Source organism: Leucopleurus acutus (genome assembly GCF_964270905.1).
Source record: "Leucopleurus acutus genome assembly, chromosome: 10".
Taxonomy (NCBI): domain Eukaryota; kingdom Metazoa; phylum Chordata; class Mammalia; order Artiodactyla; family Delphinidae; genus Leucopleurus; species Leucopleurus acutus.
In genome coordinates, this window is record NC_139153.1 from 24,197,989 (window position 1) to 24,224,677 (window position 26,689).

General features: G+C 50.9%; 1 protein-coding gene across 1 annotated transcript in view; it reads left to right on the top strand.

The window, feature by feature from the left end:
* LRIG1 (leucine rich repeats and immunoglobulin like domains 1) overlaps nt 1–26,689 on the top strand; it is a 120,313-nt gene that overhangs the window by 86,959 nt on the left and 6,665 nt on the right. Inside the window, exons 7-13 of the mRNA XM_082848820.1 lie at nt 470–613; nt 3,522–3,665; nt 6,072–6,152; nt 11,697–11,768; nt 12,543–12,614; nt 16,509–16,672; nt 26,120–26,440. Coding sequence (XP_082704946.1) covers nt 470–613; nt 3,522–3,665; nt 6,072–6,152; nt 11,697–11,768; nt 12,543–12,614; nt 16,509–16,672; nt 26,120–26,440 — 998 coding nt within the window. The remainder of the gene's footprint in view (nt 1–469; nt 614–3,521; nt 3,666–6,071; nt 6,153–11,696; nt 11,769–12,542; nt 12,615–16,508; nt 16,673–26,119; nt 26,441–26,689) is intronic.

The following is a 26,689-nucleotide window of genomic DNA, read 5'->3' on the forward strand; positions in this document are numbered from 1 at the left end:
TGAATTCTGGCTGAGCTGGGAATGAGCGTTAGGCAGGTTCCCTAGCTTCTCCCAGCCTCAGTCTTCTCGCTGCAACATGGGGATAATGATGCGAGCTTCCTCCTCATCGCTCTTCTTTCTCTTTCTGGAGTGGGCTTTGCCTTCTGCTCGGAGCTCCTCTGCCCGTGTGTGTGCTGGTTCGCTTGTACTCAGCTGATAAGGCTGCTTCTAGGAGCTTCCCCTTGGCCTCTGAGCTCTCTCAGTCGGCCTGGGTCCTCACCGCCATCTGCGTTGCTTTGAGTGTCTTCTCCTGCCCCCCAGACAGGTGTGCACACACACATATAGGTGCACACACTCCGCTCACCAATCTCTCCAGCAGTGCTGTCGGATCCTGGGTGACGCCGGGGAGCCGCTCCTTCGCCGTGGGTTGGGTGGGTGCGTGAGCCCCCGGGGGTCCACGCTCACCCCGCGCACGTGGCCGTCATTGCAGGCACCTGGAGTACAACAGCCTGACGGAGGTGAACAGCGGCTCGCTCTACGGCCTCACGGCCCTGCACCAGCTCCACCTGGGCAACAACTCCATCTCCCGGATCCACCGCGACGGCTGGAGCTTCTGCCAGAAGCTGCACGAGCTGTGAGTGTCCCCTCCTGGCTCCGCAGGTGCTTTGTGGACACGGCGCGGAGGTGACTCCTCCAGAGCCCGGGGAACTCTGGGCCGCGCGTCCCATGGCACGGCGGGCTTGGCGGTTCAGGGGCCTGTGGCGGAGGGAGGAAAGAGCCCCCAGCAGGCAGGCCCAGAACGGGACCCCGAGGCCCCGCGGATCGCAGCCCCTGGGGCCTGACGCCCAGCTCCTCTCTACGCTTCGCCCCAGTTCACGTTAGCAGGGGCTGCTGTCGAAGGGTGGCTGTTCTGAGAGCCTCTGTCTACGAATGGCTCCACCACGTAACACGTGCTGCTCTCACGAGAGGGGCTCCGGGCAGGCCTCGGCGATACTGCATGTTCGGTTCCAGACCACCTCAGTAAAGCATGTCACACACTTTTTGGCTTCCCAGTGCATAGAAAAGTATCTTCGTGCTATACTGTAGTCTGTTAAGTGCGTAGCAGCATTATGTCTTAAAAAATTATCTTAATTAAAGATACAGATCTTAATTTAAAAATACTTCATTGCTAGAAAATGCTGTCCATCATCTGACTACACAGGGTTGCCAAAACCTTCAATTTGGTTAAAAAAAAAAAAAAAAGGCAACATCTACAAAGCGCAGTATAGCAAAGCGCACTAAAACGAGGTGCGCTGTATTGGGGCTCAAACACAGAAAGGACAGTGAGCCCGAGGGACGGTGACACACTGACAGTGGGAGAATTTCTACGTGCATGTAGTTTCTGTCATGTGGTTTCTGTCGTCCTTCCCCTGACAAGTGGCCCAGGCACCTGGCTCCTTCCCCTCCCCAGCTTTGGTCCCTCGGCCTGGTGGCGAGGCTCCCGTGCAGACGGGAATGTGTGCTTATGCTTCACGTAAAGAGATTTCCCCCACGGGGCTCCAGGCTGGGACTCGGATCCCCTGAGCTGGCACCCAGGATCCCTGACACCCGCAGTGACAGGCTCTCTCCTGGGTGGGGAGGGGCTGGGGCCTGGGCTATCCTGCCATGTCCCGGTGGGTCGTTGATCATGAAAGCAGCATTTCCTGGGACTTGGTGGACACAGTCGTGTCCCTTTGTTTTAATCCCACGTCTAGAAGATTGGGGTTTTGGGAGGAAAAAAAGTAGCTCCTCAACATGGTTTTCATCCCAACTTAATATGTTCAAGGTTGTTCAATTCTGCTGTAGTCCAGTATGTTTCTTTATTTTTTTTTTTAAGACAGTTCGGGTGGGTTTTCTTTTTTCTAGGCTTGACTGTAGGGAAAGGCTCACCCAGTGAGGTGAGTGATTACAAGTGCCAAGCCTGTCTTTCTTGTCTGTCTCTTGCCCTCAGCAGGCAAACTGAAGGGGATGTTTAAACCTAGTGCTGAGTCTTGCAGCTAGTGTTTTTATCTATTTGTCCACGTTCTTCCCCTCCACCAGCTCCCCTCCTTCTTCCCCCACTCCCTTCCCCACCCACCCCACTCTGACCTGGAGTTTATATTTCAGTGAGTCCATCATTACCTAATGCAGAAATCAATAGTCCCACCTCTTTCCTGTGGCTGGCTTTCCTTGGAGAGAGAGAGAGAGAGAGAGAGAGAGAGTGTTAACCCTTTGGGTTTAGCTTCCTGACCCTTCCAGGCAGTTCACCTGCACGGTATTCTCACGTGGAATGGGATGGCTTCTGAAAGACTCTTCCCTCAGGCCCTGACCCCGCTAGGGAACTCCCAGGACCCATGGTTCTCCGCTGTCCAGGCCTAGGAGCCACAGGGAAGCGGGAGAGGTCTTCTCAGCCCCCGGGGGCCCCGTACTTGCACAGGCTCTGAATCGCAGAGGGTGTGTGCGCCCTGCTGCTGAGGCAGCGGTGAGGGGCACACTGCCTGTGCCCCCTCCGGCTGCTTTCTGTGCCCTTCCAAAGGGGCAGAGAAGGTCACGGGAGTGTCCCCCGACCAGCCTAGCATTTTGCCCGACACCCAGGTAACCTTGGAGCCAGATTCAGAGTTGCTTTCCACGTGTGTGTCCCGCCCCTCCTTTAAACTAAATTCTTTAATTGCAGGTGAGGATGTAATTTTGATCTCCTGCCAGGTCTCTGCAACTGACAGGCACCATGACTTATTTTTCCAGGAGAGAAAAACTGTCATTCCCTGCTACCTTTAAAAACTTGCTAATCTTCTCCGAATTTATTTTCCTTCCTCCTGCCCCAGCCCAGAGATTCCATTTTTTGAGGATAGATGACTAATATGCTAAGTAACCAACCCAGGGCTATGTCAGAGACGCAGGGACTGTGCTGGGAGGAAAGAAGGATTGATTCTGATGCTCAGGGAAGGTGTGTGATTGGGGGTGTGTTCCTTACTTACGGTAGGGGGATCATGCTAAGAGGCTGGCTTGGGTGAGGGCAAGGTAGCCCGGATGGGAGACTCTGGTCCCCCGGGTGCTGCCCAGGTGAGGCCTGCAGTTCAGTGAGGAAGGCTTGTTCCAGGCAGTGGCTGGTGGTGCCCTCTGCTGGCCAATGCTGGGAGGCTGTCCGGCTCCCTTGCTCACTATGAGAACCCGCTGGCGTCCTGTCCAGAGTCTCAGGCCACAGCCATGAGAGATCTGTCATGGCCTGAATCAGGACCAGCCATGGACACCAGGTGCATGCAGGGTTGGAGCCTTGTGGTTCTTTGTTGTATGGCCCTGTGCTGTGTAGTGCTCCCAGTTTACAGCCCTCCTTCCAGGAGTCAAAATGTATGGGTATCAAGCCCTGGTGGGTTTCTAGCTGTGAGACCATTTTGCCCTCGGATCCTCGTGGGCGTATCCCTTCCCACTGGGACCTAGGTGACTGGCCGACCGTGGCTGTACGTTCGGGAGAAGAGGGGAGAAGAAGAAGAGGAGAAGAGTGCCGTGCAGCCTGATTGCGATGTTTGCTTTCCCCTCCCCTCCCTCAGGATCCTGTCCTTCAATAATCTGACCCGGCTGGACGAGGAGAGCCTGGCTGACCTGAGTAGCTTGAGCATCCTACGCCTCAGCCACAACTCCATCAGTCACATCGCGGAAGGCGCCTTCCGGGGACTCAAAAGCCTGCGCGTCTTGTACGTCCTTCCCCGTTGGGTTGGTGGGAGAGCAGAGTAGAGCCCACCAGCTGCTTCACTGCATTCCCTTCTCAGTGGTCTTGAGTCACAATTAGATCCAAAGCTGACCTGTGATGTGTGCCAGACTCTCGAAGTTTCATGTAATAAATCGAAAAAGAGCTAGTTGAGCAGAAAAGTGTCCCTCATTCCTCCCGGGGTGGTGCCTAGAGGGATGACGACTCAAAGAAAACTGTCATCACCACGCACTGGTTCCTGCAGTGCGCTTGGCGGGACGTGGGGTCCGGCAGTGGGAAAGGTTCCCCAGGCTGCGCGCTGCCGCCCCCAGATAAGCAGCCTTGGGGCCGTCTTTCCCATCCTGAGCCTTCCCGCTGCGACTTCCATGTTTCAGTCCCGAGTATTTCTCTCTGAGCCAGGGCAATCCTGAGGCTCGTGTCTTGGCCTAGCGTCTCAACTTCTTCAGCGTATAGCCTGCATCCAGGACGCCCGTTTCCAGAAGAGGTGATGAGGGAATCCCGTGTCTCTCCCGGAGCCTTTTTAGGGTCATTTAACACAATGGAGATGATCATGTCATTTCCCTCGAAGTTCCCCGTGAGGTGGAGGGAGTTGCCAGGAGTTGCTGCAGGGTGCTCTTCTGGGACTTCAAATTTTCTGGGCTTTTCTGGGCTTTCGAGAACTTCCAGGCAACAGAACAAGCAGCCATAAAGCGGGGGTTGGGGACGGTGGGAGCGGCATCTGGATTTCAACAGGCAGTGGCCGTGGGGTCTGAGGCCTCCCTCCCAGCTGTGCCCCCTGCAGAAAGAGCGGCCTGTTCCGGCATGACGGGGAGGAAGGCCTTTGCACTTGCGCTTAGCAGAGGCGCAGAGGCTTTCATGCCAGGCCGTCGTGGAGGAGTGAGAAAGAGCCCGGACGCCAGGCTGCTCAAGCCGAGGTCAGCCTCGGAGCCATGGCAGTGCTGGATGACAAGGCCGGGACGTTCAGACTCAGGAGGCCAGAGAAGTGAGAAAAAACCTTTGGCAGCTGGGGCTCAGAGCAGGGAGACACAGAGCAGCAGCCCCGGGTCCCGGGTGTTTCAGGACCAAGATAATGGGAGGAACCTGATGAAAGGAGGAGCCCCTTCCAGCCTCAGGATCTGGGCTCTGAGCTTCCGCTTGTAAAGTAAAGGTCAGAATGAGCATTTCTCTCCAAGGTCTGAGCTCCCCTCCCCGCTGGCGCTCACGGGAGCCGAGAGCAGCATCCTTTCTGGTCCTGGCCCACATCTGCTGAGGCTCAGGAGGGGAAGGTGTGGCGGAGCTCGTGGAAAGTTGGAGCGGGCCAGCCCAGGGCAGCATGGGGGCCTGGTCGCCAGGTGGGGTGTGTTGCCCGCTGGGGTGACCTGCCCTTGGAAGCTGGGGGAGGAAGCTGAGTCATTGGCCTTGTGATTTGCGTTGTTGGCGGAGACTGGGCCGAAAAGTTGGCCTGGTCCTCTGGTCTTGGCAATTGGGTCACCAGTCTGACTCAGCACCCAGATGTCGTCCCTGGCTGGGAGTCAGCACCTGTGCAGGCCCTGGGGGGAGACGGGCTCTGGGCACCAAACCCACTAGAGAGGGCCCTGTGCCGGGGCCTTTTTCTTCCCTGTCCTTTCCTCCATGTGCCTTCTGCAGTTTCTCGGTCAAGTCCAGGAAAGGGACCCTGGCTGGGGTGAAAGCAGGTGGGAACCTTAGGGAACCTTTCGGACTCATTCTCAGAGCAGTGGACAGAAGTCCACTCTTTGGGGGCAGAATCCAAAGCAGGCTTTCCCCTGGGGCCTGGCATGTGCCCACTGGGGAGCAGCACATGCAGCTAGGGAGCTGCCAGTCCAAGGCCTACGTCAGCTGTGTTGCGAGGCTGAGAAAGCCAGTTCTCACGGCAGGGTGGCTGAGTGGTCATGTTCCTAATCTTTATTTATTTATTTATTTATTTTTGGCTGTGTTGGGTCTTCGTTGCTGCACGTGGACTTTCTCTAGTTGCGGCGAGCGGGGGCTACTCTTCGTGGCGGTGCGCGGTCTTCTCATTGCGGTGGCTTCTCTCGTTGCAGAGCACGGGCTCTAGGCGCGCGGGCTTCAGTAGTTGTGGCACGTAGTCTCAGTAGTTGTGGCTTGCGGGCTCTAGAGCACAGGCTCACTAGTTGCGGCGCACGGGCTTAGTTGCTTCGCGGCATGTGGGATCTTCCCGGACCAGGGCTCAAACCCGTGTCCCCTGTATAGGCAGGTGGATTCTTAACCACTGTGCCACCAGGGAAGCCCACGCCTCTAATCTTAACTGGATGTTCCATTTGGGCACCTAGAACACACCGAGATGTTTCAAGCTTCTTCAAGGAGGCAGAATGGGTGTGAGTCTCTCTTCCTGCCACAGACTGAATGGTGAGCTTTCTGTCTGTCTCCTCCCCAGGGACCTGGACCACAACGAGATTTCGGGGACAATCGAGGACACCAGTGGTGCTTTCACAGGGCTTGACAGCCTCAGCAAGCTGTGAGTATCTGGGCGTCGGAAGATCCGTGGGGCTAGTGCATGGAGACGGCTCCACGGGCCCCTACACCCTGTGTTCTGTGCCTGCCCCTGGGAGCGTTGGCACATTTATCTTCTTTTGTTTGGGAAAGAAAGTCTGAATAGGGGCGCAGAAGGCATCTCACCTTCTCCCTGACCAACCACCTCATCACTGCCCTGGGTGTTGGTTTCTTTGGGGCTAGAGAGCTGGTGTTTGGAGGCCTGTTGGGTCTTTTCTCCCGTTCAATTCTTGACTGATGTGAAAACAGCCAACTTTTTTGTTGTTCTTTGCTCAAAGGAGTCTTGCCCTCTTACCGAATTTCTAGAAATTCTAAACGTCTAAAGCCAAGTAACTCTTGATGGTTTTGAGTCTTCGGGCAGTCTTTTTTGTTGTCAATCATAATCGTAAACGGTGACCATACAGTAGCTGTTTTTTATTCAAGGTTTCTGGTGTTTGGGGTTTGTTTTTCTATGCTCCTAGAATTTGCGAGGCATGTGTGTGTGTGTGTGTGTGTGTGTGTGTGTCTGTGTGTGTCTGTGTGTGTCTGTGTGTGTCTGTGTGTGTGTGACATCTGACTGTCTCAGGAGGCCAGGCTGTGTTACGCATCCTTTCTGCTGCAGATGAGGACACACAGGGGAAGGGATTTTGCCCAAGATCGCACAGCCAGTGGGCGGCAGGCCTGGGACTCACCCGTGTGGCCCCGAAGCCTTGTGCCTCCCCTAGTCCTACCCTCTTTCTGCATCTCCCCAGCACTCTCTACAGATGCCTCCCAAGGAACATACAGGCATGGGGGTGGGAGCTGTTATCACTGTTCACTAGCTGCTGTGGGGGAGGGGTTGGAGGACAAGACAGAAGACGGCCCCCACTCCGTCTCCCCCGGCCTGTTGTGGTGACGGCGAGCTGAGCAGAGCACGAGGATAAAGTAAATATTTTGAAAGCAGCAGTGGAGGGCGAGGCTCCGGGAAAGCCCGTGGTGGCAGGGGCTTTCTGCAGAGTTAACGTTTCTAATTTGTTTTGAAAAGTGGGGTTTTTCACGCGTTTGCTAGTCTGGGAGTTGTACGCGTCAGCCGTTTTGGCTGTCTGAGGATTCGTTCTCTTCTTGAGGCTCCTGCGTTCTGATAGTGGGTCACAAATGCCTGTCGGCCTTCTTTTTCTCCCCTAAAAAAATGCTCCTTTTTCCCCCACCTCCTGGGCCCTTTACCCAGCAGGTTTGGGAAGAGCCAGGACAGCACGACGGGGTGGGACAGAGGCCTGTCATTGACCAGAGGAGCCTCAGGCTCGGGATGCAGCTGCGGGGATGGTGGAGCCGGCGTGCTGGGCGCCTGCGCAGCCATTCAACACAAGCCTTCTCTGCGGGGCCTGTCCCTGCAGTGGAACCTGGAGCCGGTTCTTGGGTGTCACGGCTTCCAGGAGGCTCTTCCCTGCCAGCTGGGGGCGGTGACCCTTGAGGGCACTAGGGCTTCTGGTTCTGCAAAAGCCGTTCGCTGTCCGTAGCCTAGAGCCGCCTTCCTAATCGCCTGCTGTCTGTTCCCCAGCGTGTTCTCCTACTGGACTAGGGTAACAGTCCAGCATTTGACCCACTGGACTAGGGTAACAGTCCTGTGTAAAGTCCCAAGAAGGCAGCACGAGTGCCCGTAACCCTTGCTTGCACTGAGCCGGTTGACGTGGGTGTTTGGAAGCAGTGGGTTCACGGTGACACTGTAAAATGCAGTGTCCAGTCTCCTCCCACCCAGCCCCACTGATCAGGATCTTGGGCCTGGAGGCTCTTGTATCCTTTTCCAAAAACACCGGAGAGATGCACACAACTGGGGGAAAGCGGGACAGTGACAGTGGTTCCTTAATATGATTAAATATATGCAGTTATTTACTTAGGTGCCACGGTGGTGTGGTTATGTTGCAAAAGACAAAAAAAAAAAAAAAAAAGAATCCTCTTCTTGGATAAAAAAAGAAAAGTATGTGATAGATATTCCCAGTGGTCCAGCCCAGGTTGGGAGTGAGGAGTGGGCAGAGACGAAACAGGATTGGCACCATCAGGTGATGGTCGTAGCTGTGTGGCGGGCACGTGGGGCTCACGACACCCTCCCCTCTGCCTACGCGGGTGTGTGAAATCTTCCACATTAAGAGGGGAAAAGGAAGGCCCGTGCTTTCCTGTGATCCGGGCGCACAGCTCCGGTTAGAAAGCACTGTGAGCGGGCCATGGAGGCTCTTCCTGCCTCGTGAGGTGTGCCTGGCCCTTGGGGACGCCGGGCTTCTGGTTCCGCATACACCAGCCTGTGTGCAGCCTGGAGCCGCCTTCCTAACTGCTAACGGTGTTGAGTCAGCGTTCGTTGAATGAAGCGGGGAGGAACCCGTGCTGCTTTGGTCTCCCCAGAGCAATGCGTGGACGCTCCGCGGCATGGCCGTGCCACCGAGAGGCCCTGTTTAAGCGGCCTGGTGGTGAGTCTGTCGGACCCATTACAAATGGGGGGGCTCACATCAGCCAGGAGGGGGTCTGTCCCTCTAGAGCCGCTGGTGGGCTCGGCGGTGGAAGCAGCTGAGGGGCGGAGGTCAGAGACCTCCCTCAGAAGGGAAGGTGGACACGCTAGCTGGCCTGCACTCTCTTACTTGAGGGCCCGGGGTTCTCCCTGCCGTGCCCGAGGGCAGCCCGAAACTAAAACGTCTTCCAGGAAAGGAACAAGTGAGCAGCGGAGCCATAAAAGGCTTCCGTCTGCGAAGCCTGCCCTGCCCTTCATTTTTCCAGCTGCTGAACACAGCCATTTGGGAGGGTTCCTCAGTCCAGAGCTTCCTGGCAGGGCGTTCATTACACTCACCCACCCGACGCCCCTCCTTCCAGAATGCTTTTGGAACACCTGCTGGGGGCCTGCTGAGCTCATAGCCCAGTGAGGAGGGGAGGCAGGGTTTCTGGAGCACAGGTCAGCCGCAGAGGGGAGGGTTCGGTCACTTGCGGACGAAGAGGAGGCAGGTGCCGCCCCGTGGTTCCAGCTCTCTCCGGGGCATTCCTGGGGGCAGGGGGCTGAGTGACACAGCAGTAGCCGCTGCCCTTCAGCCTTCCTGGGGTGAAGGCGGCAAGAGCCGGAAGACCCTTGGCTGGGTTGGCAGGGCTGAGGGAGAGGGTGTGATAGGTGATCCCCAGGGTCGCCGTCTGCTCCAGGTCGCTGGCGCGGGGGACGTGGGGCCGGCTCTGCCTTCCGGGAGCCATCGATCAGGTGCGCCACGTCTCCGCTGCCCACCGGCACGTGGCACAGAGGCACGGGGACACGCCTGGCCCACAGCCCCAGCTCTCCCGTGTGCACACAGCGGCCTGTCACTGGAACCGCAGTCTCTAGCCGAGCCCCGGCCCCCACCCACCGACACCTGCTGGGGAACGTGAGGACCTACTGTAATCCACCAACAGGAGATGAGCTCCTGGATAACCGAGCATCTGAGAGTTTGTTTTATTGGTATCGTCGCCGTTAGGAGTAACAGCCTGCCCTCGTGGTAGGAGAGGCCAACGTGACTAATATTTAATGGATATAAAGCACAGCTTTTTTTCCTGGATCTCGTTTACGGAAGATTTCACTAAACAGTTCAATACCGTTCACTAGGACCTGGAGCCCGCAGTGGCTCGGCCTGGGGCATCTGAGTGAGTGAGAGCTTGGCAGTGCTCTCAGCAGCGCCGGGCTTTGGTGCCCTGCGGGCTGGTGCTGGCTGGACTTGCTCTGTGGTGCAGTTATGGAAACGCTTTCTGGGTGAGGTTGTTCTCACATCCATGCAGACTGCCTCCCAGAGAAGGAGAAGGCAAAGGGCTCTCTGGCCGTTGTGCTCCTTTACCCTCCGGAGGCAGGGCACAGAGCTGCTTTGTCTGAGGGCCGAGCCCAGAGTTGCCAGGGGGGCTGCATCAGCAGAGGACCTGGGAGGGCACCCATCCTGACGCACTTGGGGTGCGGCAGCCCTGTGGTCCAGCTGCCTCCCGAGTCCCCTGGCGAGGGCTGGGTCCTCTGTGTGTGTGATCCCATCTCCTGGAGGCAGCCTCCTGGTCCTTGCCTGCCGGGCCCCAGGAGCCTTTGGCACTTGGGTGGGAGCCCGGGGCCCGTGTGGCAGGCGGTGCCAGGCTGCCCTGCCGTCTTTGGTTTTCTTCAAGGCTCGCATTTCTTTTCTTCCCTCTTCTCAGGGAGGGCTGTGTGCTTGCTGTTTTCCCTCGTGGGTCCCGTCTTAAGGAAGGTCTGAAGGTAGATCTGGCCTTTAGTCGAGATCTTTCCCCTGGTCCTCAGTGGGTTCTAGACAAGGAATTCCCCTCCTGGCGAGGGGCTGAGCCGGCCTGCCTTTCTCTAAGGCTTTCTCCTGACCACCTGCCCTCAGTGCCTAGGAGTCCCTGTCCCATACCTGCGGTGCTGAGACCTCCCAGGAGCTGGTTCCCAGCAGCCCATGTCCTTCTCAACCTACCCTTTGGAGAGTCCCGGTGGACACCATCGTCAAAGAGCCCCATACTTGTCAGCACTGCCTCAGGTGTTCGCTGGCAGAATTTCCCGTGCCAGCAGCAGTTAGAGGGAGCTCCTTGGTGGGCTCTCATCAGAGCATCTGATAACGAGGAGGGAAAACTGGAACCTTGATGCTTTTCATTCCCAGTGTCCAGCCACTCTAGGTGCCACCCCTACCCCAGTTCCAACACAGACTTCCTTTGGATGACAGCACATGGAAGAGGCATCCGTTTCTTCCATGTGTACTGCAGGGGCCAGATTTGGGTTTCTGAGAAAACTCTTGACAGTCACTTATGAGATTGTGATTGGAATTCTCTGGAAGCGAGACCCCCCTTCTCATGGGTAGGTGGTGCAGGTACAAGCATTAGATAGCCTGGGGGGCTGACCGTTGAGGACCTGTCTATCTAGGATTTAATAACCTCGGGCCGTTGGCATCATTTAAAACCCGGGCTCTTGCTGAAGAGCCGAGGGGCCTTCTCGCAGGCAGGGGTGCAGCGCACTGTGGCCGCATCCTGGCTGCCAGCGTGTGCCCCGGAGCTGGGGGGCCGTCTCCATAGATACCCACTGTCCTGTCCTCCTCTTGCCTCCTCTGGGGACCTTTATCCCCAGAAGGCAGCTTTCAGAAGTGGGTGGTAGTTTTTAGTTCCAAGAGTTTTCCTCCTGACTGCTTCCTCTCGCTGGAGCAGTGGTGAGTTCTCTCTCCCCTGTGGGACTATGGCTACACTCCCCCCAGGGTGGTCGTTAGAGAGAGAGAGAGAGAGCGCGGGCTGGACAAGGTGATTTCCACTTAACACTGCAAGGGGCCTTTTTGGCGAGACAGTGCATGCAATTCCTACCTGTCATCACTGTTAAATTCTAATAAAGATAAAAGTATCTCCTTTCAGAAGGGGGAGGGCCCACATACCTCAGATGCATAATCTCGGCACGGGTCAGATTTCCACCTGCCTCTCCCTGGACAGGCTTATCAGATAGCACCACCCTAATTGTGTGTTCTCTTTCTCCCCACCCTCCCTTGTTGCTCTCCCTCCCGCTCCCACCCCACCTCTGTATCTGGATGTTTGGAAACTGCAGAACTCTGTCGGGAAACAAGATCAAGTCCGTGGCTAAGAGAGCGTTCTCGGGGCTGGAAGGTCTGGAGCACCTGTGAGTACCTTCCCTGACCCACAGGCCTGCCAAACGTGGCTGCCGGGGAAGTCTGTGAGCAATTTAAAAGCATCTTTGTAAACTGAGACACAGGCTATTTGGAAACACCAGCTGCTTCCTTCTAAGTCAGCTTCAACTTTGGCCTTCGTTTTGCCTATGCCAGAAACGGTTACAGAACATATGGCCACTCGGTGTTCAGATGAATGCCGTCCTCCTGCCTGGCCGCCCCATTGCCTGGGCCTGCTCAGGCCCTGGGCTCCCTTCCACTTCCACCAGGACCCTTTATACTGCTAAAGCAGCGCAGCAGTGCTGAGTACACGCTGGGTTTAACTGGGAGGTTCCTCCTGGTGTGTTCGCCTCTGAGAGCCTGGGAGGAAGAGGACGGAGCCAGCCCTGAGACACACGTCCGTGTGTCACCAGCCGAGGCGGATGCTGCTAGTACTTGATTCTTAGGGTATTTTGTCTTGAATCAAGTGCGGCCACAATTCTGTTGGGAAAGTTTTGCCTGTTGACTTGCTGGGCGGGCCTTGACTTAGCTTTGATGCCGCCCTTAAGGCTGGCTCGTTCCAGAGTTATTGCACGTGTCAACGTAGGTGAAATAATAGCCGCTTACAGTGGCCTTAGGACAGGACACGGGTGTCTGGCTCGTGCCTGTGGTTCGCTGGCGAAGCCTGGGCTGTCAGGAAAAATCCCTGAGCGTCGTGGCTCAAACACGTGGCTGACTTGAAGGGCGCCTGGAGTTTCTTTGCCTAAGTAGAGAATGTTCTTTTTCAGGAACCTTGGAGAGAATGCAATCAGGTCTGTCCAGTTTGATGCCTTTGTGAAGATGAAGAATCTTAAAGAACTGTAAGTACCGGGAATTCTGTGGCCCCAGTTGGCGTGAGTAGAGGATTTCAGAGTAAGAAGTGCCTTCACTGTATTATGCTCTATTTTATATAATAGTTGTGATCGTTTATAGTTGTCTGTAAGTTCAATTGTCTTTTTGAAAAAAATGCCCTCTGGGGGCTTATTGTGGATCAGGGGTCAGTATACTTTTGCTTATAGGGCCACAGTAAATATTTTCAACTTTTTGGGCCACAGGGCCTCTGCCATGACAACTTGACTCTTGTAGCAAGAAACCAGCCATAAATAATACATAGACGAATAGGTGTGGCCGTGTGCCAATAAATTCTTATTTACAAAAGCAGGCAGTGGGCCTGCAGGCCGTCGTTGACTAACCGCTGCTCTGGGTGATGTGAAACAAACTCTCTTCTGTAAAATGGATAATCCTCCCTTTCATTACGTCAAGGACAAGTGCTTCATCTTTTAGGGGTGCCTACAATGAAGGGCTTGTATTGAGAGGGGCTTCTTAAAAGATCTGGGTGGGCTGTGAGCAGGGCAGAGCTCTCCGTGGGATGGGGACACGTACCGTGGGATAGCGAGGAGACGCCCAGCCCACGTGTGTTCCCAGGGCCCCCGTGGTGTTTGTGGGCCATGATGCTGCCGCTGCAGACTTGCCGTGTGGGCCCATGGGCGACAAGGGTTAGAAGAGCTTGCCTGTGTCCTAGTCTCTGGCAGAGGAGCTCATCTAAGTATTCAGGTAGCAACACCCAGGTTTCCTTTCTTCTTCCTGTACGTGAGTCCGATTCTGCAGCCATTGAGTCTGAGCCATAATGTCTAGTTCCCTAAAGGTGCAGCTTTGGGTTCCTACAAGTGCTGAGAAAATCGGGCATGCCAATGGCTGTCTTTGCACCCTGAGCTCATCCTCGTCCCTGCGGCCAATCCTGGTGGACCCTCGGTGGCAGCGGGGAGGGGAGGAATGGGGCAGTAGGGGGGTGCAGTCCCCATAGTTGGAAACCGAAGCAGGAAGAGGCCCCGGTGGCGTCCCCTGGGGTGAGTGAGGGGAGGCGAGGTGGACGGGCCCTGGCCTCACGACGTTCAGTGTCCTGCGAGATTCACGTCTGTCAAGTTGGTGCCCTTTCTCGTAAGGGTCCTGATCTTAGAACGGGAGTTCGTGGAAGGATGGACACCTGGATAGATATGTGATAAAGCAGGTATCACAGAACATTCAGATTTTACAAAGTGGTGAGTCTGTGAGTGTCCATGGTGCATTTCCCTCCAGCATTTCTGTCTTTGAAACTTTCCAAATAACATGTTGGAAGTAAAAAAGGTCCAGTTAAAGCAAAGCAAGAGAAAGAGAGCAGGACAGGGAGAGAAGATTTTCCTTTGGGCCTCCTGAAGACTCAGGTTTCCTGAGACAGTTTTCTAGTTGGGACTAACTGGGCCCTTCCAGGTGCTCGGATCCCCTCCCCCGCAAGTGCATCTGTGTGGTTCTGGAGGCTCAGCCTTGGCCCCCTGCCTAGGCTTCCCATCAATCGCTGCATGTACCCAGCTGGGGCTGGCCGTGGGCCCAGTCCTCTGATGGGAGAAACGGTTAATCCCACTTGGTCATTTTCTTCCCCCATTGGATCAAGGCAGGTTGTGCTGTGCACTTAGTCATCCTCTGGGTGAATTTCCACAAGCGATGATTAGAAACACATTTGGTGTTGGAATCATGAAAATGTGTGATATAAGCCAGCGGAGTGCCGGGATGGCTGCAGGCGGGGGCCCGGAATGGCCGTGCCTGTTGGCTGCGGGAAGCTGCAGAGCCTTGGGGTCACCAGCGATCCCCCGTCTGGCCTACGCTTGGTCTCGGAGGTGATGTGTGCGTGTGGAGGGGAGGTCGGTGTCCCACCGGGTCCCTCCATTTCTCTCCCTCCATCCCGTTAATCCTAACTCATTCTTTAGGACAGCCTTCCGTCCGCCCTGAGTACCTGCCGTCTTCTAAGGTCTGGACCCCTCGGTGTGAGGAGGGTTCCATGCAGAGGAGGCAGGAAATTCTCTAGGGAGCTCGGCCAGCAAATGCCCTGAACGCATGACGTGAAGCTGAACCCTTTGCAAACACATTTCTGATCAAGGAGAAACGTCAGATTTGTTTTCTCCAGTTTGTTCCTGTGGTTCGAATGAAATATGTCCCTGTCCCCGACTAAGGGGCTAAAGGCTCCCCGAGATGGCCAGTGTCCTCCCCTAGACTTCCGTGTGTAGTGCCCAGGCCTTCCTGCGGAAGGGGGCAGGCACGTCAGATGCCCCTTGATGGGAAGCCGTCGGTGCTTCTGACAGGGGGAGAGGCCCTTTCCACTCTTCGCCTGGGCTCGTGAGTTCTCCTGTGCCCGGCGGCAGCCTTCCCAACCACCACACAGCCTGCCCTGGGAAGCTCTCCAGAGGCTGGTGTGATTCAGCCACTTCTTCACGCTCACCTGTGACGGCCCGTCCACACCTACAGTAACTCCTCAACAGAGCCTCTCTCCACGTATCGCTAAGCACAGCCCTACCGCCCATCAAATACAAAACCTAGGGCTGATAGGGCTGATTGTAAGGTCTAATATGGGCAAGCATCCCTGTTATAATGGCTTTGTGCTCAATTATTTCAGTCTTGAATGAGCACTTCCCAAAATTATTTGGTTAAAATGCCCAGCTCGTTCGGGAACGGTGAGGAGAGGAGCGAAGAGCAGATTCTATGTCATTTCGTCTCTGCCTTGGGTTCTCTGCCTTCAGGTTCTCTCTGCCTTGCTGTTTACTAGTTTGATGGTTTCCCTGCTCATTAGAAGGTCAGAGTGAAATGAAGAACGAGAAAGGGGCCTGAGGAATATGGTGGGGGGGGGGGGGGAGGCCATTGCTCTATCACTGGCCCATGTGACATTTTTGGAATTTCAGAGCATCCCGGTACCCCTTTTTTGTCACCACGTACCGGGGACAGTTTATTCCAGGGAAGCGCATGTAATAAGTCCTGTGTCCCTCCCCGTGCCGGGCTAACCTCCGCTCTTGAGCTCACAGCCCAAGGTCTTCCAGGAACACGGCAGCTCAGCCCCTCAGCTGACTTATCTTCGAGTGACTCCTCAGGAAGGAATGTCCGCAGAGATGGCAATTCCGATTTCTGTTGAAAAAGCTGATCCTCAGTTGCTGAGAAATGAGAAAGAAAATATGCTGTGTTTTGGTTGGAGCCTCACAAAACCCAAGTTGTGCGTTCTCATGCTCCCTGGGCAGTGGCAATTAACTCCCAGGCACTATTTAGGGAGCGGAGCCGAATCCTGCCGGCCTCCTGAATAGCGCTGGTGTGGAGATAAATACACAAACAAGAGGGGAGCACGCCCGCGAGGCTGACATTTGGATGCAAGGAAACATGCAGCCCTGCCAGATGAAAACAGAGCAGCCACACAGAAAAGGGAGCCCTTCTCGGGCTTGAGATCGGAGCCTTGCATGGAGCTTGGACGCTCCAAGTGGCTTATCGGGGGGGGGGGGGGGGGGGGGAAGAAGCAGAGAGGAGGCTGTGCTACTCCTGTCCGTGGGATGGTCAGAGGCTGGGAGACGGCATCCCTGGGGTCACATGAGCGCAGTGGCTGTCGTGGGACACGTGTGAACTCCGGGTGGCTGCTACTTGAAGTGTGGCCCTTAGACCAGCGGAGTCAGCGTCACCTGGCGGCCTGTTAGCGATGCGGAATCTAACCCACTGAGCCAGAAGCTGCGCTTTCTCACAGTCTCCAGGTAGACTGTACTTACCGCTCTAGGTCGCAGGAGAGGAACCGTAAGAAAGAGCATCCCCCATTCAAGCTTGCTGACTTTCACGGCAGAAGCTGATCGGAGGCGATGGGTCATTCGGGGCACAGAGGCAGATATCCCTTCTTTGCGGTCACACTTCACACGACCCTTTTGTCTTGCTTTCAGCCATATCAGCAGCGACAGCTTCCTGTGCGACTGCCAGCTGAAGTGGCTGCCCCCGTGGCTGCTGGGCAGGACGCTGCAGGGCTTCGTGACAGCCACCTGTGCCCACCCAGAGTCACTGAAGGGCCAGAGCATCTTTGCCGTGCCGCCAGAGAGTTTCGTGTGTGGTAAGACTGTCTTTGTGATTTTTTTTAATTTTCCACAAAGGGTAAGAGGGCCAGGAGGCTTCACTATGGGAGTGATTCCTGTGATCAGAGTCAACCCTAGCCCTAGCCCATGGTTACCCATCAGCTGCTGGATACAATTTATTTCCCACTGAAACCACACGTAGTGTTTACGGTGCCGTTGCCTCATTATGTGGTTCTTGGAGTGCGTGCGTTTAACCAGGAGCAAGCACGAGCTGCTTCAGTTACACGGCAAATAATCAGTTACAGGAAGACGGCTGTGTTGTTTCAAGCCAGCGCTGGTGCCCGGATTTAGCTGTGAATTTACTCAGCATAGGAGGCTGGGGTTTTCCTGTGTGTTTCTTTCCAGTCCCAAGAATGAAAGGTTAAACACAGGAAGAATGGGTCTCCGGAGAACAGCTGCTGTAGTAAAAAGAATTCCTTCATGTTGACTTGCGCTCTTGCTGTGTCTCCAAAGCACTGGAATCGGCACTGGTAGCTTTACATTCTTTCTTCCTCCCGACTGTTGGCATGTAGGTCTTGCCATCTTTTGGACCAGGGGTGGTTGGGATCCAAGTTTGGCTGCAAAGAGCACAGAAAATGGTGAGCATCTGAACACAGAAACACACACACATACACACTCACACGTACGTGCACACAGGCACCACACACCACACTCAAATAGAGATGATGCAGCCTCGTGGTCAGAAAGATGTGTTCAAAGAGCAAGATGAATTTTGAGTTGTTGCTGGTTTCTGCTCTAAGCAGGAGCAAGGGTGGCATTCCCAGGCCTGACTGGAACTGCTGGACAGGTGCGTCCTGCTGCCTTTCATCCCTCTGGTCTGCCTTGAGCCTTGGGTGTGCTATTCCCAACCAGGGGCTTCCGTAGGGTCTGGGGACCCCAGTGGTCCACTTCTCTGTCCTACTTTTGGGGCACAGCAGTAGCCAGTGTGCCTGCTGACATCAAGATACAGGTGTCCTCCTTCCACACGCCCACTCACCAGCACCTCCATCACTTCTGAGAGCAGGCTTGCTTTCCTTTCTCCTGACCCAGTCCAGCAGGAAGCCTTAAGTACACTATCAACGTGGTAGCAGCCCTGCCGAATCAGCTGTCTTTACTGTCATTCTCATGGGCACTGTGCACATGGCCCCCCATTGCCTAGGATGGAATAGCCGTGCCATCCATTGTTCCTTGGGTTTCTGGTCCCTGACCATTCTGTTGTCACAGAGCTCCCTGAAATTGCACTTTCTGCTCCTCCGTCCTGTCTCGTGCCACAGGGCATAACCTCTCCCTTTGGATAGGAGCCACGGCAGGACTTGGGACACGCTGCCCCCAGCCTCCGGCCTGTGGCCCTGGCGTATTCTGAGATGTAGCAGTTTTGACACATTTCTCAGAGCCACCTCCGCATTTTCACTCAGGCTCCAACCCAAACAATCATCAAGTACTAATGGGAATCATGAAAACACTTGGCAGGAGATCAAAGTTTCAAGCTCTGTGGGAATCTCCCAGTCCTTTTTTATAAAATGCAAGTATAACCCCTTCACGCCCACTAGGCTAGCTAGAATCAAAAAGTCAGATACCAACAAGTGTTGGTGAGGAAGCCGCCTACGCTTTGGGGGAGGGGAATACAACATGGCGTAGCTGCTTTGGAAGACGGTTTGGAAGTGTCTCAAACAGCTAAACGTAGAGTTACGATATCACCCGCCAGTTCCACTCCTAGGTAAATACCCAAGAGAAACAAAATGTATGTCCATGTCAAAACTTGTACATGAATGTGCATAGCAGCATTACTCATACTGACCAAAAAGTGGAAAGGACCCAAATGCCCATCGGTTGATGAATGGGTAAATAAAATGTGGTATAGGCATACAATTAGGACTACTATTAGGTCATAAAAGGGAATCAGTCTTACAATATAGATGAACCTTGAAATATAAGGCTAAGTGAATGAAGTCATTCACAAAACACTGTATGTTACATATGATTCCATTCTCATAAAATGTCCAAAATAGGAAAACCTGTAAAGGTAGAAAGTAGATAAGTGGTTCCTTAGGGCTGGGGAGGGGTGGAGGGAGAGGGATGATAGCTAAAGGTACAGAGGTTCTTTCTGAGGTGATGAAAAATGTTCTTAAAGTTGACTGTGATGATGGTTACACATATTTGTGAATGTACGAAAAACCGTGAAATTGTCCACTTTAAATAGGTGAATGATATTGTAAGGAAATTATATTTAAACAAAACTGTTTTTTAAAAGAGAAGTATAATTTACATATAAAATTCACCCCTCTAAAGTGTACAAGTCAGTGGTTTTTAGAACATGGAACAGTTGTGTAACCCTCACTACTATCTAATTTTACAACATTTTCATCACCCAGAAAAGAAACCACAAAACCATTAGCAGTCACTCTGTCTCCTCCCCTGGCAGCCACTCCTCTACATTAGGTCTCTATGATTTACCTATTCTGGATGTTTCATATAAATGGAATCCTACAATACATAGTCTTTTGTGACTAGCCTTTTTCACTTAGTATAAATTTTTTATTATGTATTTTTAGTACTTCATTACTTTTTAAGTGGCTGAATAAATATTCCATTGTATGGGTATACATTTATTTAGCCATTCATCAGGTGGTTTCCACTTCTTGGTTATTATAAATAATGCTGCTATGAACACTGCCGTACAAGTTTGTGTGTGAAATCCCTTGGGTTATATACTAGGAATGGAATTGCTGGGTCATACGGTAACTCCATGCTAAACTTTTTAAGGAGCTGCCAGGCTGTTTTCCAAAGTGGCTGCACCATTTCGTATGCCCCTCAACAATGTACGAGGAGTCTGATGTCTCCCCATCCTTGTCAACACTTGGTACTGCCTTTTAAATTGTACCTATGCTAGTGGATGTGAAGTGGAATCTCACTGTGGTTTTGATTTGCATTTCCCTAATGCCTAATGATGTTGAGTATGTTTTCACATGCTTAGTGGACTTATATGTATATCTGCCATGGAAAAATGGCTACTCAAATCTTCTGCCCGTGTTTTAATTGGTCATTTGTCTTTTCATTGTTGAGTTATAAGAGTTCTTTATATATTATGGATACTAGATCCTCAGCAGATACAAGGTTTGCCAATATCTTCTACCAGTCTGTGGCTGGGTTTTTTTTGTTTTTTGTTTTCTTCATTTTCTTGACATTTGAAGCACAAAGGTTTTAAATTCTGATTAAGTCCAATTTCTTTTTTTTTTTCTTCTGTCATTTGTACTTTTGATGTCATATCTAAGAAACTATTGCCAGAGACAAGGTCACAAATATTTACACCTATGTTTTCTTCTAAGAGTTGAACAATTTTATTAGCTCATACATAGTCCTCCAGTTTTGGTCTTCTGGTTGAAGACTCTTCTATTATGGTTCCCTCCCATGTCCCCATAAATTTTGGGGTCAGCTTGTCATTTATGCAATAAAGACGACTGGGATTTTGAAATAGGGATTGCATTGAACCTCTTGATTAATTTGGGGAGTATTGCCATCATAATATTAAGTCTTCCCAATCTGTGAACATGTGATGTCTTTCCGTCTTTTTGTAGCTCTTTTTCACTTTCTTTCAATGAAATTTTATAGCTTCCGTTATACAGGTCTCACTTTCTTTTGCTAAATTTATTCCTGTTGGTGTTTTTTCTTTATGGTGCTACTTAAATGGAGTTCTTAATTTCATTTTTAAATTTTCATTGCTAGTGTATAGAGATGGGATTGAATTTTATGTTGATTTTGTATCCTGTAACTATGTTGAAATCGTTTATTAGTTCTAACAGTTTTTCAGTGAATTCCTTAGGATTTTTTAAATATATGATCATCATGTCATTTGCAAAAAAGGTAGTTTTTTTCCTTTCCAATCTGAATGCTTTTTGTTTCTTTTTCTTATCTAACTGCCCTGGCCAGGTTCTCCAGTACAATGTTGAATAGAAGGGATGAGGGTAGACATCCTTGTCATTTTCCTGATTTTAGGGGAAAAGCATTCAGTCTTTCACCATTAAGTATGATGTTAGCTGTGGGTTTTCAATGGATGCCCTTTATTGAGTTGATGAATTTCCCTTCTATTTCTAATTTGAGTGTTTTGTTTTGTTTTGTTTTTAATAAATTTATTTATTTTTGGCTGCGCCGGGTCTTCGTCGCTGTGTGCGGGCTTTGTCTAGTTGTGGCGAGCAGGGGCTACTTTTTGTTGCAGTGCACAGGCTTCTCATTGCGGTGGCTTCTCTTGTTGAGGAGCACGGGCTCTAGGCGCACGGGCTTCAGTAGTTGTGGCACACAGGCTCAGTAGTTGTGGCCCGCGGGCTCTAGAGCACAGGCTCAGTAGTTGTGGCGCACGGGCCTAGTTGCTCCCCAGCATGTGGGATCTTACCAGACCTGGGCTTGAACCTGTGTCAGGTGCATTCTTAACCACTGCGCCACCAGGGAAGCCCTGTTGAGTGTTTCATGTTGGATTGTGAAATGCTTTTTCTGCATCTGTTGAATCACGTGATTTTTTCCCTTTATTTTACTGATACGGTGTATTACATTTTTGGATGTTAAAACAACTTTGCATTCCTGGGATAAGTGCAACTTGGTCATGGTATAACATCTTTTTATATGTTATGGGATTTGGTTTGTTAGTTTTTTGTTGTTTTTTCATTTATATTTCTAATTTTTCTTTTACTCATTTATTTTTGGCTGCGCTGGGTTTCACTGTTGCGCGGGCTTTCTCTAGTTGCGGCGAGTGGGGGCTACTCCTTATTGCGGTGCCTCCTCTGTTGTGGAGCATGGGCTCTGGGTGTGTGGGCTTCAGTAGTTGTGTCACTTGGGCTCAGTAGTTGTGGCGCACAGGCTCGGTGGTTGCTGTGCATGGGCTTAGTTGCTCCGCGGCATGTGGGATCTTCCCAGACCAGGGCTCGAACCTGTGTCCCCTGCATTGGCAGGCGGATTCTTAACCACTGTGCCACCAGGGAAGCCCTGGTTTGGTAGTATGTTTGTTGAGATTTTTTTTCTTATAATTTATTAACAAATAAGTATTTTTATTTTTTAGCTTACAGAAGGTCTTTTTTTTATTCAAGTCAGTGTGAGTTGGTACTTCATTGTAGTTTTGATTTGCATTTCTCTTAATAATTAGCGATGTTGAGCATCTTTTCATGTGCCTGGTGGCCATCTGTATGTCTTCTTTGGAGAAATGTGTATTTAGGTCTTCTGCCCATTTTTGGATTGGGTTGTTTGTTTTTTTGATATTGAGCTGTATGAGCTGTTTGTATATTTCGGAAGTTAAGCCCTTGTGGGTGGCGTCAATTTGGATTTGGATACTTTTTATTGTCTGATTGCTGGGGCTACAATTTCCAACACTGTGTTGAATGGAAGCGGTAGGAGTGGGCATCCTTGTCTTATTCCAGGTTTTAGCGGGAAGGCTTTCAGCTTTTTACTGTTGAGTATTATATACTCGGTGGTGGGTCTGTCATAAATAGCTTTTATTATGTTGACATGTGTTCCCTCTGTACCCACTTTGTTAAGATTTCTTATCATGAATGGATGTTGAATTTTATCAGATGCTTTTTCTGCATCTATCGAGATGATCATGTGGTTTTTGTCTTTTCTTTTGTTGATGTGGTATATCACATGGATTGATTGGCATATGTTGAAGCATCCTTGTGACCCTGGGATGAATCCAGCTTGGTCGTGGTGTATGATCTTTTTTCTGTGTTGTTGCATTCAGTTTGCTAATATTTTGTTGAGGATTTTTGCATCGCTGTTCATCAGAGATTTGGCCTGTAATTTTCTTTTTTTGGTAGTGTCTTTGTCTGATTTTGGTATCAGGGTGATGGTGGCTTCATAGAATGTCTCTGGGAGTGTTCCCTCCTCTTCAATCTTTCGGAAGAGTTTGAGAAGGATCGGTATAAGTTCTTCTTTGTGTGTTTGGTAGAATTTGCCTGTGAAGCCATCCTAGTCCTGGACTTTAGTTTGTAGAGAGGTTTTTTGTGTTTGTTTTTTTACAGATTCTACGTCACTCCTAGTGATCCATCTGGTCAATTTATCTGTTTCTTCTCGATTCTGTTTTGGTGGGCCGTATGTTTCTAGAAACTTGTCCATTTATTCTAGGCTGTCGAATTTGTTGGCATATACAAGTACCAAATTCATATATGAATTTGTTCATAGTATTACCTTACGGTCTTCTGTATTTCTGTGGTATGGGTTGTTATTTCTCCTTTATCATTTCTTATTTTCTTTATTTGGGTCCTCTCTCTTTTCTTGGTGAGCCTGGCCAGAGGTTTGTCCATTTTGTTTACCCTTTCAAAGAACCAGCTCTTGGTTTTACTGACTGTAGAGAATTCTTGCATGTTTACTCATAAAGGTCTACAGTTTTCTGTTTTCTCTGGTTTGGTTATCAGGTAATACTTACCTTACACAATGGAGTTAGGAAATGTTCACCCCTCATCTATTTTTTTTTTTTTTCTTTTTTGGAAGGATTTATGAAGGATTAGTGATAATTCTTTAGATGTTTGGTAAATTTCACCAGCCATTTGGCTCTGGAGTTCTCTCTGTGGGAAGTTTTAAAGTTGTCTTTACTTGTTATATCTATGCAGATTTTCTTTTTCTTCTTGAGTCAGCTTTCAGTTTGTGCATTTCAGACAGGTTATCTAATTTGTTGGTGTACAGTTACTCATAGTATTCCTCTGTATTGTCTGTTGCTGTAAGGTTGGTAGTATTGTCCTTTCTTTGATTAGCATTTGAATCTTCTCTCCTCTCTTCTTTTCCCTACCCTACTGTAACTATGTATTATTCAGTTTTGTTGATATTTTCAAAGTAGAGGAGCAGAAGAGAGTTCCTCAAAGAAGAGGAATAGAAGAGAGTCACAACCAAAAGTCCTTACGTATTTACCTATGTAGTTCCTTTAATGGTGTTTTTTTTCTTTGTTTATGTGGAGTTACTGACGCGTCTTTTCATTTCCGCCTGAAGGATTCCCTTTGGTATTTCTTGTAGGGCAGGTCTGATAGCTGTAAATTCTCTCTGGTTTTTTTTTGTTTTTGTTTTTTAAGGGAATTCCTTTATTTTTATTTTTTATTTATTTATTTTTGGCTGTGTTGGGTCTTCGTTTCTGTGCAAGGGCTTTCTCTAGTTGCGGCAAGCGGGGGCCACTCTTCATCACAGCGTGCGGGCCTCTCACTATCGCGGCCTCTCTTGTTGCGGAGCACAGGCTCCAGATGCGCAGGCTCAGTAATTGTGGCTCATGGGCCTAGTTGCTCCGTGGCATGTGGGATCTTCCCAGACCAGGGCTCAAACCCGTGTCCCCTGCATTGGCAGGCAGACTGTCAACCACTGCGCCACCAGGGAAGCCCTGTTTTTTTGTTTTTAAATCTGAGAATGTTGTAATTTCTCCTTCATGTTTGAAGGATCGTTTTGCTGGATATAGAATTTAGTTAACAGTCTCTGTTTCAGTACTTTGAACATGTCTTCCTACTGCCTTCTCACCTCCATGGTTTCTGATGAGACATCAGCTGTTAATGTTATTGAAGATCCCTCGTATGTGAAGAGTTGCTGTGCTCTTGCTGCTTTCAAGATTCTTTGTCTTTGCACAGTTTGACTATGAAGCTTCTAGGTGTGGATCTTTGAATTTATTCCATTTGGTGTTCACTGAGCTTCTCGGATGTGTAGATGTAAACTTTTCATCCAACTTGGGAAGCTTGGGGCCATGATTTCTTCAGATAGTCTTTCTGTTCCTTTTTCTTTCTCCTCCTTCTTGGACTCCCATTATTTGTATGTTGTTATGCCTGATGGTGTCCCACAGGTCTCTGTGGCTCTGCTCACCTTCGTCATTCTTTTGTTTCTCAGGCTGGATAGCCTCAGTTGGCCTGTCCCAATTTCCCTGACTCTTCTGCCAGCTCAGTTCAGCTGTTGAGCTCCTTTCGTGAATTTTTTATTTCCGTTATTGTACTTTTAAACTGCAAATGTATATTGGGTTCATTTTTACAATTTCTAGCTCTTTCCTGATATTCTTTATTTGGTGGGAAAGGATTTACATACTTCCTTCTAGACGTGGTTTCTTTTAGTTCTGTGTACATATTTAGAAAGCCAACTTAAAGTCTTTTTTTAGTAGGTACAAGATCTGGACTTCCTCAAGGACAGTTTCTATTGACTGCTTTGTGTGTGTTTTTTTCTATTTTTTCTTTGTTGATAAATGAGTGTTTTAAATAGTGTAGCAACTCTGGAAATCAGATCTTCCCTGTGTCTTCCCCTGGGGTTTGTTGTTCAGTTTATTGTTACAGTTTACTTGTTTAGTGACTTTCGTGGACACATGTTGTAAAATCTGTTCTATGCAGCCACTTTAGTCCCTCTGTGGTTGGCTTAGTGGTTAGCTAATGACTGGACAGAGTCCTTAAATTACTTCAGGCCTCCTGTCCTTTGCCCAGCATCTCTGCTGTGTGTTGGGGGTGTGCCATCACTTCCTGTTTGCACTGATCCTCGATGAGGGTCACAGGGAAGAAATTTGGACCCTCTGAGGTCTTTCCTGGGCATACACATAGCGCTGCACATGCAGGTGGCCTTCTCGGTCCTCGGGAACACGTTGCCCTTTTCAAAGCCTGGTGATGACGTTTCATTCACCCAATTTCCTTTGCAGTTTCCTGGCCAGCCTGTCAGTGGTTCCAACTGATACTTCTGCCTCAGCACTGACTGCTGATTATTTTTACCACATGCCCCTGGGATAGGGCTTCCCTTGCTGAGCAAACTGTATCAGGTGGAACAAAAAGCAAGCCCCGAAGATGCAGCTTTTGTGGGCGTGCCCAGCTCACCCTGCCCCCCTCACTGGTTGCTAGGCTTGCTGAGTCTCAATGCTACTGTAGAGCTGGAGAGAGAGGGATGGGACTTCGGGTAGGTTATAATGCCATAAAGCCCACTTTTCTTCCTGAGATTCAGGTGTTTTCTTGAATTAACACTTCATGGGTTGTTCTAGCCTTTAGCTAGTTTCTAAGATTCCGAAGAAGTTGATTGTGATTTTTTGCTTATATTTTCACTGCTTTAATAGGAGGTGCAGATTTTCAGATGTCTTTATTCTGACATTCTGGAAGTACTTCATCCCCTCTCCCTTTGGAGTAAAGTTTGTGGGTGAGGCCCTTGCATTCATCGTTGACTCTGTGCGTCTTGTGTGACAGTGAGTAAGTGTATGTAGTCTTCTCATGGAAACTGCGGATTGCTTTGATAACTGACTACCAGTGGATGTGTTTGAATTGAGGAGCGTGACCATGGAGGGATCACCATTCACGTATCTGTAATTGGATATGGTCAGACAGCCACGGTGCAAGTCCCTGACAGCTTAGGGTGCACAGGGACCCCGAAAGGACTGGTCGCTGCTCAGGTCTGACTCAGTTTCTCCTTCGCGTGAACAGCAGCTGGTCCCTGTGTCCGGAAGTCTGAGTTACTTACGTTGGCTTTTCTCACCCCAGATGACGTACCCAAGCCACAGATTATCACCCAGCCAGAGACGACCACAGCCGTGGTGGGCAAGGATGTCCGCTTCACTTGCTCAGCCGCCAGCAGCAGCAGTTCCCCGATGACGTTCGCCTGGAAGAAGGACAACGAGGTGCTGGCCAACGCTGACATGGAGAACTTCGCCCACGTCCGCGCTCAGGACGGGGAGGTGATGGAGTACACCACCATCCTGCACCTGCGCCGCGTCACCTTCGGGCACGAGGGCCGCTACCAGTGTGTCATCACCAACCACTTCGGCTCCACCTACTCGCACAAGGCTCGGCTCACTGTGAATGGTATGCAAATGCCGCCTTTCCATTGGGGTGTAAGAGTTCTGCGGAGCCACACTCGTGATTGTTCTGTCCCCTGTGTGGCAATGATTGGGACGGGAGAAACACCAGCTTCACTGGGACATTACTGTATCGTACTGTTGCCTGGCTTGGGCCCAGAACAAGTGTTGTAGATTGTAGGGTTATTCTCAGTGCATTCTTCGTTTGGGGTGATTTTTTTTTTTTTTTAATCCAGTTATTATGTCAAGTGACAGT